This window comes from Stegostoma tigrinum, chromosome 12 (assembly GCF_030684315.1).
Source record: "Stegostoma tigrinum isolate sSteTig4 chromosome 12, sSteTig4.hap1, whole genome shotgun sequence".
Lineage (NCBI taxonomy): Eukaryota > Metazoa > Chordata > Chondrichthyes > Orectolobiformes > Stegostomatidae > Stegostoma > Stegostoma tigrinum.
In genome coordinates, this window is record NC_081365.1 from 47,722,079 (window position 1) to 47,736,950 (window position 14,872).

Genomic DNA, 14,872 nt, shown 5'->3' on the forward strand with positions numbered 1-14,872 from the left:
ATCTGTCTGATTCTTGAATACTATCTGAATTCAATCCATCTTTGTGATAGGATATTCCACATAAATGGTTGGCCTCAACTTTAGGGGAAGAATTTCATATCTTTTGATAAGCATACCTTATATGGGCTGAGCAAATTTCAATTAGCGAAGACAGTGATAGTTAAGTTCAGTCATTTTGTAGAGGTAAAAAGTCACATATGAAGCTTGACTCAAATTCCATTTTTGTGTCAGGGAGGAAAATCAAATAGGAATCATTGTGATAAGTGAAAGGTAGTTTACTAGTGAACAGACAGCAAGAGATTTTTGTCACAGACTTTTTTCATAAAGTACTTATTTCATCTTGTTCTTGGTGACACTTCTTTTCACTTTCACCCCAGTGGTACCAATAACATTATGAGTATCTGTGTAAAAATATTCAGAAATGTTTAACTAAACATCACACACAAGCCCTTGTATGTTTTTGAAGAAAGGGCAGGGAATCAGACATAGTGGTCAATTAAGTCAGTGCAATACTACCAGGGCTCACAGACACTACTATAAGGCCAATTCTTGTCTCACATTGAAGGCTATTCTTTCTCACATCCATCAAAAACATTGTGTTGAGGCAGCCTGTCATTGCTTTGTGCAGCTTGCCCGTTACTTGTGCTCCCTGGTTGGCCTGTGCTGTCCCTGGAATGAATTGAAGTGCTAATGTCAGCTGAAGAAGACAAGTTGCTGAGGTTCAACATGTGCTTGGGAAAACGATGCTATAAGGCTGCTGTTGGGAGAGTACAATAACATTAAAAATTCCTTCTATCATTATTCTGAACGAATCATGCTGCAAGCTGAAACTAAACCAAGCCACATTTAGTTTGATAACTTTTAGAAATAAAGACTTGAAATTGCAAGCATTAATGAAGGTGGCAAATATTTTGCAACATAGCCCTGACCACAGTCAAATGCGACTATTATGTGAGTAACTGTGATGCGTATTGCAGGAATATCTAACATTTGATCCCAGAGTATAATTAGTTATTTGATCTCAATCAGTGCATCACTGCAATATATCCCTGTAGAAAGATCAGCAAGAATTTTGTTCTTTCCGGTACCCAAAACATTGAAAAGTGAACATGGTTTAATTGTGATGACTTCTGCAGTCTAATTGCCTGTCCACTGAACCCACTTCCACCAAATGAATAACAGTGGCTTTGATGAAATGTCAGGAATGACAGACCTCTCCCCAACAACCATTGAATACATTGATAGGAGGATAGGACATGACAGGGAAAAAGTAAGTGATACCAGTCAAAATAACATTTAAGAATGTAAGGAAAAATTAGTACTTCAACAAACAAATTGAAGTGAAAATGCTTGATTGAAATTTTATTTGAATGTTTTGACTTGCAAGAAAGTTTTTCTCAAAACTTTTGAAATACAATTACTATTTGGTATATCAGAAGGTGTTTTACCTGTTGGATATGTACACCATTTTTCTTCCCAGGGAGGAATGCTTCATACAAGTGAGATACCGCCATTTGAAGAGGAAATAAAGTATTGGAAAAATTAATCATCTGATTCTTATGAAACAAAACAAAATAAAAATCCATGGAGCAGAATTACAAGATGAAATGATTAGGTTTGGGTACAATAGAAACAAAAAATATCTCTTCACTAGGAAACACTCAAAAGAAAAACCAGCATAGTCAGGATAATAGCTCAATAATGGTTTTACTACATCAAATTTAAGATCATTCAATTAGCTAAACTGGTTCACTATTTCTTTTGGTAGAAGAATGAGCCATGACTTATTCTGTGATACCTAAATTCGATACAGATCATTAGCCATTAATATTGTAAGGCTTCCTTTCAGAACAACACAGAAAAATGACCAGAAAAACAACAGACTGTTTCAAAAGTATTACTGCTTCATCCTATCTTTTTGAGGCCTTAACCTTTTTAGTAGCAAAGGCATGACCATGGGAGAACCAATGCCACAGACTCCTCATATCGGTTTGTTCCTCTGCACAAATCCCCCAACAACCACTGACATCAGGGTTAACAGCTTTCTTTTCTGTGGCTCATCTTAACTGCAAATGCATTTTCCTTTTGCCACGTCGACTTGAGTTTAAACTAAATTTGAAAACAGAAAGCTAGCCAAGTAGCATTACTACTTGACCAAAAACAATTGGGCTGAAAAATATGTTGTACTATTCGATTGATTGTATGCAGAAACAACCGTTTCAAAAATGCTACTTTGCTTTCAAGGATGATCACAAGTATTCGTGTGCATAAAATTTACAATAAAGTTAAACTTTCCCTGTGTAAAAAAATTAAATTAGAAGTATGCATGTTTTTAGAAAGAGATTGACCAGCAGTGAAAAATCCAACAATGTTATGTTGCAATTGAAATAAACTATTGGGTCAATAAAGTCTAACTTTCTTAAATGTAGCACTGACAATAAAAACAATTAGTTTAGAATAATGATGATATGACTTTGGTATGCTTGCCTTTATTAGACAGCGCACTGAGTATAGGAGTAGGAAGGTCATGTTGCAGCTGTACAGGACTTTGTTTGGGCCACTACTGGAATACTGCATTCAGTTTTGGTCTCCTTGCCATAGGAACAATGTTGTGAAACTTGAAGAGAGGTCAAAAAAGATCTACAAGGATGTTCCAAGATAATAAAATGTGAGGCTGGATGAACACAGCAGGCCAAGCAGCATCTCAGGAGCACAAAAGCTGACGTTTCGGGCCTGGACCCTTCATCAGAGAGGGTCCAGGCCCGAAACGTCAGCTTTTGTGCTCCTGAGATGCTGCTTGGCCTGCTGTGTTCATCCAGCCTCACATTTTATTATCTTGGAATTCTCCAGCATCTGCAGTTCCCATTATCTCTCTCTACAAGGATGTTGCCAGGGTTGGAGGGTACAAGCTATCGGGAGAGGTTGAATAGGCTGGGGCCTGGAGAGTCAGGGGCTGAGAGGTGACCTTATGTAGGTTTATAAAATCATGAGGGCCTTGAACAGAGTGAATAGGCACGGTCTGTATACCACGGTGGGTGGAGTCCAAAACAAATATGAGAGGGGCAAGATGTAGAATGGACCTAAGGGGTGACTTTTTCATGCAGAGTGGTGTGTGTATGGAATGAACTGCCAGAGGAAGTGGTGGAGGCTGGTACAGTTAAATATTTAAAAGGCTTCTGGGTGGGTATATGAATAGGAAGGGTTCAGAGGGAAATGGGCCAAATGCTGGCAAACGGGACCATGTTTATTTACGATACATGGTTGGCATGGACAAGTTAGACCAAAGGATCTGTTTCCATGCCCACTGGAACTAGTTTTCCTGCAGAGGTGCAACTCATTATGTGCCAATGGGATTCTGGAAAAGGCTTAGGTTGTCTCTTCTCAGAATGATAGCACATCTACAATGATCAAAACTGCACTGCCCCCATTCCTCAGGAAGCACATACAAGAATGAGAGCTGGACTACAGTGTTTTTGTCATAGCAGAGGTGCTGCTACTGGGCCTGGCTGGTTTCCTCGAAATCACTCATGACCACTTCCTCCAAAAGCCCTCCCTAATCAAACGGCATTCTTCTACAAAACAAGAACAACTACAGATGCAGGAAATCAGAAACAAAGACAAAAATTTCTGGAAAGCCCGGCAAGTCTGGCAGCATCCGTGGAGAAACAGCACAATTGATGCTTTGGTAATCCTACTTCCAAACAGGGACCTGAAACATTAATTCTGCTTTCTCTCTCCCATGGATGCTGCCACTGCCCTTGTTGTAGCACTTCATAGGAGTACGGGGATGTTTTAATAATAAAACAAAGAACAAAGAAAATTACAGCACAGGAACAGGCCCTTCAGCCCTCCAAGCCTGCGCCAATCCAGATCCTCTATCTAAACCTGTTGCCTATTTTCCAAGGATCTGTATCCCTCTGCTCCTTGCCCATTCATGTATCTGTCTAGATACATCTTAAATGACACTAGTATGCCTGCCCCTACCACCTCCACTGGCAACGCATTCCAGGCACTCACCACCCTCTGAGTAAAAAATTTTCCACACGTATCTCCCTTAAACTTTTCCCCTCTCACCTTGAAATTGTGACCCCTAGTAATTTATTCCCCCACTCTGGGAAAAAGCTTTGTGTTATCCACCCTGTCTATATCTCTCATGATTTTGTAGACCTCAATCAGGTCCCTCCTCAATGTCCATTTTTCTGATGTAAATAATCCTAATCTATTCAACCTCTCTTCATAGCAAGTGCCCTCCATACCAGGAAACATCCTAGTGAACTTCTTCTGCACCATCTCCAAAGCATCCACATCCTTTTGGTAATGTGGTGACTAGAAATGTACGCAGTATTCCAAATGTGGTCGAACCAAAGTCCGAGAAAACTGTAACATGACCTGCCAACTCATGTACTCAATACCCCGTCTGATGAAGGAAAGCATGCCGTATGTCTTCTTGACCACTCTATCGACCTGCATTGCCACCTTCAGGGTACAATGGATCTGAACACTCCGATCTCTCTGTGCATCAATTTTCCCCAGGGCTTTTTCATTTACCATGCAGTTCATTCTTGAATTGGATCTTCCAAAATGCATCGCCTCACATTTGTCTGGATTGAACTCCATCTGCAATTTGTCTGCCCAACTCTCCAATCTATCCATATTCTGCTGCATTCTCCGGCAGTCCTCTTCACTATCTGCTACTCCACCAATCTTAGTGTCGGCTGCAAACATGCTCATCAGACCATTTATACATTCCTCCAGATCACTTATCTATATCACATACAACAGTGGTCCCAACACAGATCCCTGTGGAACACCACAGACTACAGTTTTCCATTTTGAGAAACTCTCTTCCACCACAACCCTCTGTCTCCTGTTGCCCTGCCAATTCTCTATCTATCTAGCTCGTACACCCTGGGCCTCATGCGACTTCACTTTCTCTGTCAGCCTACCATGGGGAACCTTATCAAATGCCTCACTGAAGTCCACATATATGACATCCACTGCCCTTCCCTCATCAATCATCTTTGTCACTTCCTCAAAGAATTCTATCAAGTTGGTAAGACGTGACTTTCCCTGCACAAAACCATGCTGCTGATCACTAATAAGCCCATTTTCTTCCAAGTGTAAATAGATCCCATCCCTCAGTCTCTTCTCCACCAGCTTCCCCACCACTGACGTCAGGCTCACCGGTCTATAATTACCTGGATTATCCTTGCTACCCTTTTTAAACAAAGGGACAACATTAGCAATTCTCCAGCCTTCTGGGACCTCATCCATGCTCAAGGATGCAAAGATATCTGTTAAGGCCCTAGCTATTTCGTCTCGTGTCCCTCAGTAACCTGGGATACATCCCATCCAGACTTGGAACTTGTCCACCCTAATGCCTTTTAGAATACCCAACACTTGCCCCCTCCTTATGCCAACTTGACCGAGAGTAATCAAACATCTATCCCTAACCTCAACATCTGTTATGTCCCTCTCCTCAGTGAATACTGATGCAAAGTACTTATTAAGAATCTCATTTATTTTCTCTGACTTCTTGCATAACTTCCCTCCTTTGTCCTTGAGTGGGCCAATCCTTTCTCTAGTTACCCTCTTGGTCCTTATGTATGAATAAAAGGCTTTGGGATTTTCCTTAACCCTGTTTGCTAAAGATATTTCATGACCCCTTTTAGCCCTCTTAATTCCTCGTTTCAGATTGTTCCTACTTCCCGATATTCTTCTAAAGCTACATCTGTTTTCAGTCGCCTAGACCTTACGTATGCTTCCTTTTTCCTCTTTGCTAGTCTCACAATTTCACCTGTCATCCATGCCTCCCTAATCTTGCCCTTTCTATCCCTCATTTTCACAAGGACATGTCTGTCCTGCACTCTAGTCAACCTCTCTTTAAAAGCTTCCCACATACCAAATGTGGATTTACCCTCAAACAGCTGCTCCCAATCCACATTCCCCAGCTCCTGCCAAATTTTGCTATAGTTAGCCTTTCCCCAATTTAGCACTCTTCCTTTAGGACTACTCTCATCTTTGTCCATGAGTATTCTAAAACTTTGAGAATAGTGATCACAATTCCCAAAGTAATCACCTGCTGAAACTTTAACCACCTGGCCAGGCTCATTCCCCAACCAGGTCCAGTTGGACTATTTACATACTGCTCTACAAAACTCTTCTGGATTGTCCTTACAAATTCTGCTCCATCTAAGCCCCTAATACTAAGTGAATCCCAGTCAATGTTGGGAAAATTAAAATCTCCCATCACCACCACCCTGTTGCTCCTATATCTTTCTACAATCTGTCTACATATTTGTACCTCTATCTCACGCTCACTGTTGGGATGCCTGTAGTACAGGCCCAACATTGTTACTGCACCCTTCTTATTTCTGAGCTCTGCCCATATTACCTCACTACTCAAGTCCTCCATAGTGCCCTCCTTCAGCACCACTGTGATACCCTCTTTGACCAGTAATGCAACTCCTCCACCCCTTTTACCTCCCTCTCTATCCCATTTGAAGCATCTATCTCCAGGGATACTTAGTTACCAATCTTGCCCTTCCCTTAAACAAGTCTCAGTAATAGCAATAACATCATACTCCCAGGTACTAATCCAAGCCCTAAGTTCATCTGCCTTACCTACTACACTTCTCGCATTAAAACAAATGCCCCTCAGACCACCTGTCCCTAATGTAGCTAAGCCACTAGGAATTTGGTTCATGTGACTTGGTCGTTCCATGTGGTTACTGCATTGCGAAATTACTTTGTTGAGTTAATTTTTTTTGTGATTTTGATAGATTAGTTTATCTTCATAGTGCCCTGTCACACGATGTGCTGATTTTTGAATTGTGGACACTGCAAATTGGGGAAAAAAAAGCAATTGTGTCAGCTTGTACAGCATAAAACAACCTGAGTCAGAGAAGGTAAGAGTTACAAGGATCCCAACAACTAAGTAGTTCTGAATTCTAATTACCTCTAGAATGGAATAGAAATAGAACAGTATAGCTTAAAAGAAAATTAAAACATAAATCACTAGGCAGCCTAGTTTCAGGACACAAACATTTTTAATTAGGCAAATTAGCTGCCTAATGCCACAGAACAGGCTGTAGATCCAGCTCAAAACCTGCCAGCTTCCAATTGTTGAGGATATTCCCTATAACAGGGCAACAATTGGGAAACATCTGACAAAGCTCCCCACTATTTAACTTAGGACTCTAACTCCTGTCATTCAAGGGCTGGTAAAATTCAGCTCAACGTAGGTCATCCTTCATTATAACTAGTGTAAACAGGATGACTACAAATAAATGTGACTAACAGTTTTTAATATATATTCTGGTTAGAGAATATGGAATTCTTCAAAAAGATATTAAAGCTTTTTACATAATAAAGAATGGGTACTGTGAATGGCAAAAGAAAAAAAACACTTTGTACAGGTTTCACTCCAGGATAATACTAGTCACTATATTCCTTGAGATCGCCCATGAACACTTTCTCAAATGCCCAATCTTGATTCTATTTCTTCCACCCTTGTTCAGTCTCTTCCCACTTACATGCAAGATTTTTCTGATGGTTTACATTGGTCCCATAAATTCAAGTTTTATGGCCCTAGCCACCACTCTTTACCATGGAAGTACAATTCCCTATCCGTTCCCCAACAGGTTGGGACAAGGGGCTCTCTGCTCCTTATTTGAAAAAAGGCTGCAGTCTCTGTACACCATCATATTCCGCTGACGGGCTGTGCTTGTTTTCAGTGTGAACAACTTCACGTTTTAGATTAGATGCCCTATAGTGTGGAAATAGGCCCTTTAGCCCAACAAGTCCACACTGCCCCTTGAAGCATACCACCCAGATCCATTCCCCTGTAACACACACATCCCTGAACACTACAGGCAATTTAGCGTGGATAATCCACCTAGCCTGCACATCTTTGGACTGTGGGAGGAAACTGGACCACCCGGAGGAAACCCACGCAGACACGGGGAGAATGTGCAAACTCCATACAGATAGTCGCCCGAGGCTGGAATCAAACCTGGGTCCCTGGCACTGTGAGGCTGCAGTGCTAACCACTGAGCCACCATGCCACCCCTTTAATTCATTTAATTTCCTCCAGGTTAAAAGGTGTGGCCACGAGTGCTTGCATGGGTCACAGGTATGTCTGTTTCCGTATGGAACATACTTTGTTCCAGTCCTATACAGGCTCCCACTCACAATTCCCTCTGAAATACTGATGATGCCATTGGTGCTGCTTCATACTCTCATCTAGGATTTTAAAAAAAAGAGTTTTGCTTCTTAATTTTCATCCTTCTCGCACCTTCATCTAGTTATCCTGAGTTCTGAGAAAGCGTCAACGGACCTTAAACACTAACTCTAACTTTCTCTTCACAGATGCTGGCAGACCTGCTGAGTTTTTTTTTTGTTCTTCAGTATTCTGTTTGCTTCAGATTTCCAGTTTGTACTTTTTTAAAAAAAAATGGTCCTTTTGTAAATGAAATCAAATCAGACGTTACCTTATTTCACTCAATACATTCCATAGGTGAAAACTTCCTTACTGTCAAAGGTTCTAATGAAAAGAAGGGGGAGTGCTGTGTCGACACTTCAAATTAATGAAAAATCTAGCCAATATAAAGAAACTAGTACTGCATTTTTATGAAGGATCTAGGCCCGAAACGTCAGCTTTTGTGCTCCTAAGATGCTGCTTGGCCTGTGTTCATCCAGCTTCACACTTTGGTATCTCTCACTGCATTTTATGCTGAGATTTGGCTCACAAACTAGATGAACTATAATTTGAAAACAATTGATGTCTTCTAGTGAGGAAAATCACATCTTATTTGCAATGACGTTTAACATATAAATGCAGGTAATTATGATACATGAAGTGAAAAACGACTCGTGTCTTTGTTTATTTCATTTAAAAGAGTTCACCTTATAATTGAAAAGATGGCTTCACAGCTGCAGTAGCAAACTGAAAAGTACTGCACAAAAACAAATAAGCTGATTGAGGTTTTATTACAATCAAAGCAGGATAGAATATTTAAAACAGTCAAAACATATTTTTAGCAAAATATCTACATATAGTTACTTCTTCCATTCAAGAGTATTCCCTTCTAAATGATCCTTTTTTAGGACAATAAAAACAATGCATTAATCTTAAAACACCTTTCAATGTAATAAAGGATATTTCTGAAAATAATTTATGGCTATGTAAATTAGATCTCACACAATTAAAAATTATCACAATTTGACTCAGCACTTTGTCCTTTACAGATTGTGACATCATGCCACCACAATTTATTGCAAATGTACTGCACAGCCTTCTCCTCTGATCACCTGGAATCAAACAGTCAGTGAGAATAAACAGAAATATCACCTCTTTTCAGCAACTGCTGCGAGTTTAAAGGGAATGAACAGTGGCAGCTTCCAATTAGTCCTTTGTGAATAAAACTTCACAGCACAAACTACCCTAGTTCTGCAATGTCAGCGCACAAAAGCATGAAAATGGAAATGTCACTAAGACCACACTGCAGAGCACTCTTCAGACTTCAAGACATTGTCAGGATGTGTCATGAGGTTGATAAGGTAAGCACGACTGTTTCTAGACTTGCTTTTTCTTGTATGACTACTAAAGATAAGTGCTCCGAAAAATATTTACCATAAAAAGCCATAATTTATTCTATTGATGTAATCATTTAACAACATCTAAAGCTTTTCTTATAGCAAGTGCTTTGTATTTGTCATTTATTGTATTTTATCAATGGGGCTGATAACCAGTTGTTAAGAGTCCAATCACAAATCAATTAAATGCCATTACCTCATAATTAGAATGGCCAGTGCCTGCCATGAGTTTTAGTACAGAGTCAATATTTCTAATTAATTTTCAATGTCACTGTTCTATAACTTCCAGCTATTATTGCCATCTACATTTCTAGTCCTCTGCTCATCACATACGTCCTCCTGTCTTATTTCTATGTTTAGCTTGGCAATGTTTTTCTGAAAGTGAAATAAATTGGGCTGGAATGGAGATCGCAAATTTTAAGGTGGGGAGGGGACGCGGGAGAAAGACAGAACAAGAGGATTGGAGATAAGAGGGAGGAGGAGAGATTGAGAGGGGAAAGAAAGCAGAAATGGATACAGAAACTGCTATATGCAAGGAGATGCATAATATTGAAGTTACACAGGAGAGCCGGCAGAATAGATGAGAAAGGTTATCAGAGTTATGCAGAAATGCAAAGTTGAGGTTAATATCAGATCATCTTATTGAATGGTAGAGCAGTCTCAAAGGGCCAGGTGGCCTTATTTTTGTTCCTTGTTCGTATGTAACTGCGACAGCTTAATGACAGCAGAGTATATTATTTACAAGCAATTGAAGATCACCTGACTTAAATACTTGAAATGCATAAAAGGTCATTTTCAGCTCAAAGAAGTGTCTTTAATTTTTCAAAATTACAAGAAAACCAGTGAAAGTAGGTTTGCTTAAATTTAGTGGGGGAATGCCACATGGTGTCAGTGTTAAGTGCTCCATACTCAGGGACAGCAAGCTCAGAAACAAAGTTCATTTTACTCGCTCCCGGTTTAAACCTCAGCACCTTTCTCAGGTTAAATGGCTCCAGCTGAATCAGGAGCATCTGAAGTGGAATGCATAGGCATTACATCAGCAACACACACGCTAGATGGGGTCAGCTCACATTCTGTCCAATAATTTTGTATGTTTGCATATACATTGCTGTCATTTCCATTTCTTGCACCAGTTGTCCTGATGATGGAATACGACTGGCAAGTCAATGGATGTTTTTCACCAATTGTCTCTGATAATACTAATAGATATCGGTCTCAAACAAAATAGGGCTATTATATCCAACACAGCAGTACAGTTTAATTCCATATAGCTGCAACAGGTAAAAAGTGTTAATACAGATCTTAACCACCTGCAGACAAATTTACCAACAGCTTTGCATGCAAGCAAAGATTAGAATCTTGCTGTTTCAGAATGTAAAGCGACATTTTTGTTTATACAAATTTTCAGTATAATTTCATATTTACAGTGATTTACCTTTTATATTAATAGGCAAAGAAGGATTAGCTTATTCTTGAAACTGGGAAAACAATGCATTCCACAACCAATCCCCTGTAACTAGTATATCAGAAATCTAACAAAAAGTCGATGCTGTAGTGTGGAAAGTGGGATGCACACCATCAAAAACAACTTTAAGGACCTTCGTAAAACAATTCTCTAGAGTCCCTCTATTGGTTTCTGGGAAATATACTAGTGAACATTTTGCCCATTAGAGGTAGTTAAATAAGTATATTGCTGGTAGGGAGAAAAAGTATGTATTTATTAAAAACTTTAATTGCCCATCTATTCAGTGGTTTATTTTGGCACAAGCCAAAGAATAATAAAATGAAAAATACTTTAATATGTATCTTCTTTTAATTATCAGATAAAAATCTGCTTAGATGTATGGTAACAATGTGGACCTTTTATTCATGACCACTTTCCAAATTCAAGTGCATTCCTTCCAGGTTCTGCCACATTTAGATTAACCTTTGGTCAGAGCTCTTCAGCAGAAAAAAAAAATCAGATGATGTAAGTAATTTCAATACATAACATACAGATACTCCACTGAGTCATTATATTCTGAGAGTTTTCTTCTTTTCAGTATGTGTTCAGCTCTCTTCCTGTGCTTAGAGAGGGAATCTCTTGAAATCTGAGTATAAATGTAAACAAAATACATGTTACACACTTTCAAAATGATTACGAAGCAAAACAACTCTCTCTAACCCGTCGTTCTTTCAATCCTTCCATTTGCAGTGTCTGTACTTGCCAATTTCCTTCAACTAAAGTTGACTGCAATCAATTATCAGCTAGTATTGAATTCTCAAGTTTTACTTACACTGTTGGACTTCACATTTTAACCACCTTCCGAGGTTACATTTATGCCTACAAAAGGTACCTAAAAAAAGTTCCCTGGAGAGTGAATGGGGAAGACTTTCCTTATTACCCTGGTTTCTTTGGCTTGTGCCAAAATAAATGAAAAATAAGGGAGGTTTACAACATGCAAATTTTAGCATGCTATATGAATGGCCAGATTTGCTGCTAATTATATTTACATAAACTGATCTATAGATACAAATACATATTGTAGCTGGTGACTATTTGGGCAGCATGGTGGCTCAGTGGTTAGCACTGCTGCCTCACAACACTAGGGACCCAGAGTCACTTGAGGCTGTAACGACTGTGTATGGAGTTTGCACATTCTCCCTGTGTCTGCATTGGTTTCCTCCCATGGTCCAAACATGTACAGGTTAGGTGGACTGATCATGCTAGGAGCAGGGGAGAGCAGGCTAGGTTATTCTTGGGAAATGCATTTTTCCATAGATTGGATAGGGTAGGGATGGGTGTCCTGGTGGGATGCTCTTTGGAGGGTCTGTGTGGACTTGGAGGGTCTAGTTGAGAATGTCCTCCATTAAGTCGTGTTCTAGGCCTCTCTGACAGATATGAATTTCCAACAAAACGACGACTCTTAAATGTGCAGAAAACTGTACTGTGCCATTTTTATTTATTTCCTGCGGTTATTTACTTTAGTTACAATAAGCATCTCTATTGTTTTCCTCTAATAAGGTTCCGTCTATTGGAGGAGTAAAAAAAAGATATTAAAGATGCAGAGTATGGCAACATAAGCAAAAAATGTCACTTAATTTAAAAAAGAGAGATAAGATACTGTGGAGGCTGGAAATCAAATAAAAGCAACATTGCTGGAAATACTCAGCAGGTCAGATAACTCCGTTCCTCTGCACAGATTCTAACTACTCAGGTGAATGATCTTGTCCATCAACCTGAAATGTTAACATTTTCTCTTCTCAGATTCTACCTAACTTGCTGATTACTTCCAGCATTCGTTTTTGTTTTTATGCCATTTATTTGGCTACACAGTCAACTCAAAAATTTAAGAGGTAAAGGGCTCATAATATCACATTTCAATCATTCTCACAGTTAAAACACTTCATACACGAAATATTTTTGAGATTTACCATTTTACAACTCTAATTAATTAATGGAAACTAGAATCATAAGAGCATCCAAAGCCACATGAAGGTAGCCTGCTAAGATCACAATAATTACCATACAAATCCATTTATTTTAAAAATTTGTACCTTTATTGTAATTCAGTGTAACTTGAGCAATTTGCTGACATACATTGGACCCCAGAATCTTCCTCGTTCTGGCACAATTAACAATCCATATTGTACACCTTCAGCAAACGTGAAGTTATGAGCAAGGGAACGTGCCAAGCCTGTTAAATCCACAGCCTGAATGTTGTCATAAGAATTCAAGACAGAGGCCACAACATCATCATTTTCTGCTCGAGACAGTGTGCATGTAGAATAAACCACTGTCCCTCCAGGATGCAAAGCCTCAAGTGCTGACCTGTAAGTCACCAGTAAAGAGACAGTTAGGTCACTTCCATCAGGCACAGAGCAGCAAGATGGAAAATGTATCTTGTTCATTTTTGTAACTGGACTGAAAAGTAACTTTGACAAAGCATCATCGCTGTAGAATAGTACTCTGATATAGGATTCAAGTTGTGCCATTCTGCACCCTCAATCAGTCTGGGTTTCAATATCAGCATCAAGTAATGAACATTATTGTGTGTTTCAGAAACTGTTGTTTATTGCAGCAAGTATACATGAATTTTTACGTGAACTTTAATTCTGTAATGGTAATATCTCGGAGAACAGAACATATAAACAAGAAGCAAGATTAGGCCACTCAACCCTTCGAGCCTGCTCCGCCATCCAAAATAACCATGGCTGATCTGATTTTAACATCGACTCTACACTCCTGCATTTCCTAATTATCTTTCATTCTCTTGATAACCAAGAAATTATTGAACCTGCCTTAAAAAAAATTAAAGATTATGCATCCACTGCCTTTTGAGGAAGGGAATGAAAAAGACGTTCAACCCTCAGAAAATATTTCCTCATTACTGCTTTAAATGGAGACCCCTTTATTTATAAAAGCTATAATCCCTAATTCTCGATTCTTCAACAAGAGGAAACAACCTTTCAACATCCACCTGGTCAATTCCCCTCAGAATCTTTATATGTTTCAATTAAGTCACTTCTGACTCTACTATTCTCCGGAGGGTAGAAACCAAGCCTGTATGGCCTTTCCACATAAAGCAATCCACTCATTCCAGGTATTAGTCTAGTAAACATTCTCTGAACTGCTTCCAGCACATTAATATCCTTTATAAATATGGTGAGCAGTACTGTAGATGCTATTTCACCATGCCCTATAGAAGACAAGTTATCAGTTACTTTAAATTTTCTCATCAACTGCATTAGTAATGGCATCCTACTTCATTTTTTTTTAAGCAGAGCTTTTATAACAGCGGGCTGATGAAAGTACTCCATGAAAAGCAACCTATTTGTGGATTCGGTTATTTTGCCCTACCCATGCATTATATTTGCATACATTCCCCTCTGCATTATTTTAATACAGACGATAAATAATTTAAAGTAACAGGTTAAAAACAGATAATAGGAACTGCAGATGCTGGAGAATCCGAGATAACAAGGTGTAGAGCTGGATGAACACAGCAGACCAAGCAGCAGCATAGGATCAGGAAGGCTGATGTTTTGGGCCGAGAGCCTTCATCAGAAACGGGGGACGGGCACAGGGTTCTGAAATATATAGGGAGAGAGGGGGAGGCGGATACAAGATAAATAGAGGAGAAGATAGGTGGAGAAGAGACAGACAAGTCAAAGAGGTGGGGATGGAGCCTGTAAAGGTGAGTGTAGGTGGGGAGGTAGAGAAGAGATAGTTCAAACAGGGAGGATAGACAGGTCAAAGGGGCGGGACGAGGTTAGTAGGTAGGAAATGGGGGTG

At 39.5% G+C, this 14,872-nt stretch overlaps 1 protein-coding gene across 1 annotated transcript in view; it reads right to left on the minus strand.

Moving 5' to 3' along the window:
* Positions 1–8,877: 8,877 nt before the first annotated feature.
* nsun3 (NOP2/Sun RNA methyltransferase 3) overlaps positions 8,878–14,872 on the minus strand; it is a 28,080-nt gene continuing 22,085 nt past the window's right edge. The window contains exons 6-7 of the mRNA XM_048541516.1: positions 13,135–13,408; positions 8,878–11,687 (exon numbers count right to left, since the gene is read on the minus strand). Coding sequence (XP_048397473.1) covers positions 13,147–13,408 — 262 coding nt within the window. The 3' untranslated portion in view covers positions 8,878–11,687; positions 13,135–13,146. The remainder of the gene's footprint in view (positions 11,688–13,134; positions 13,409–14,872) is intronic.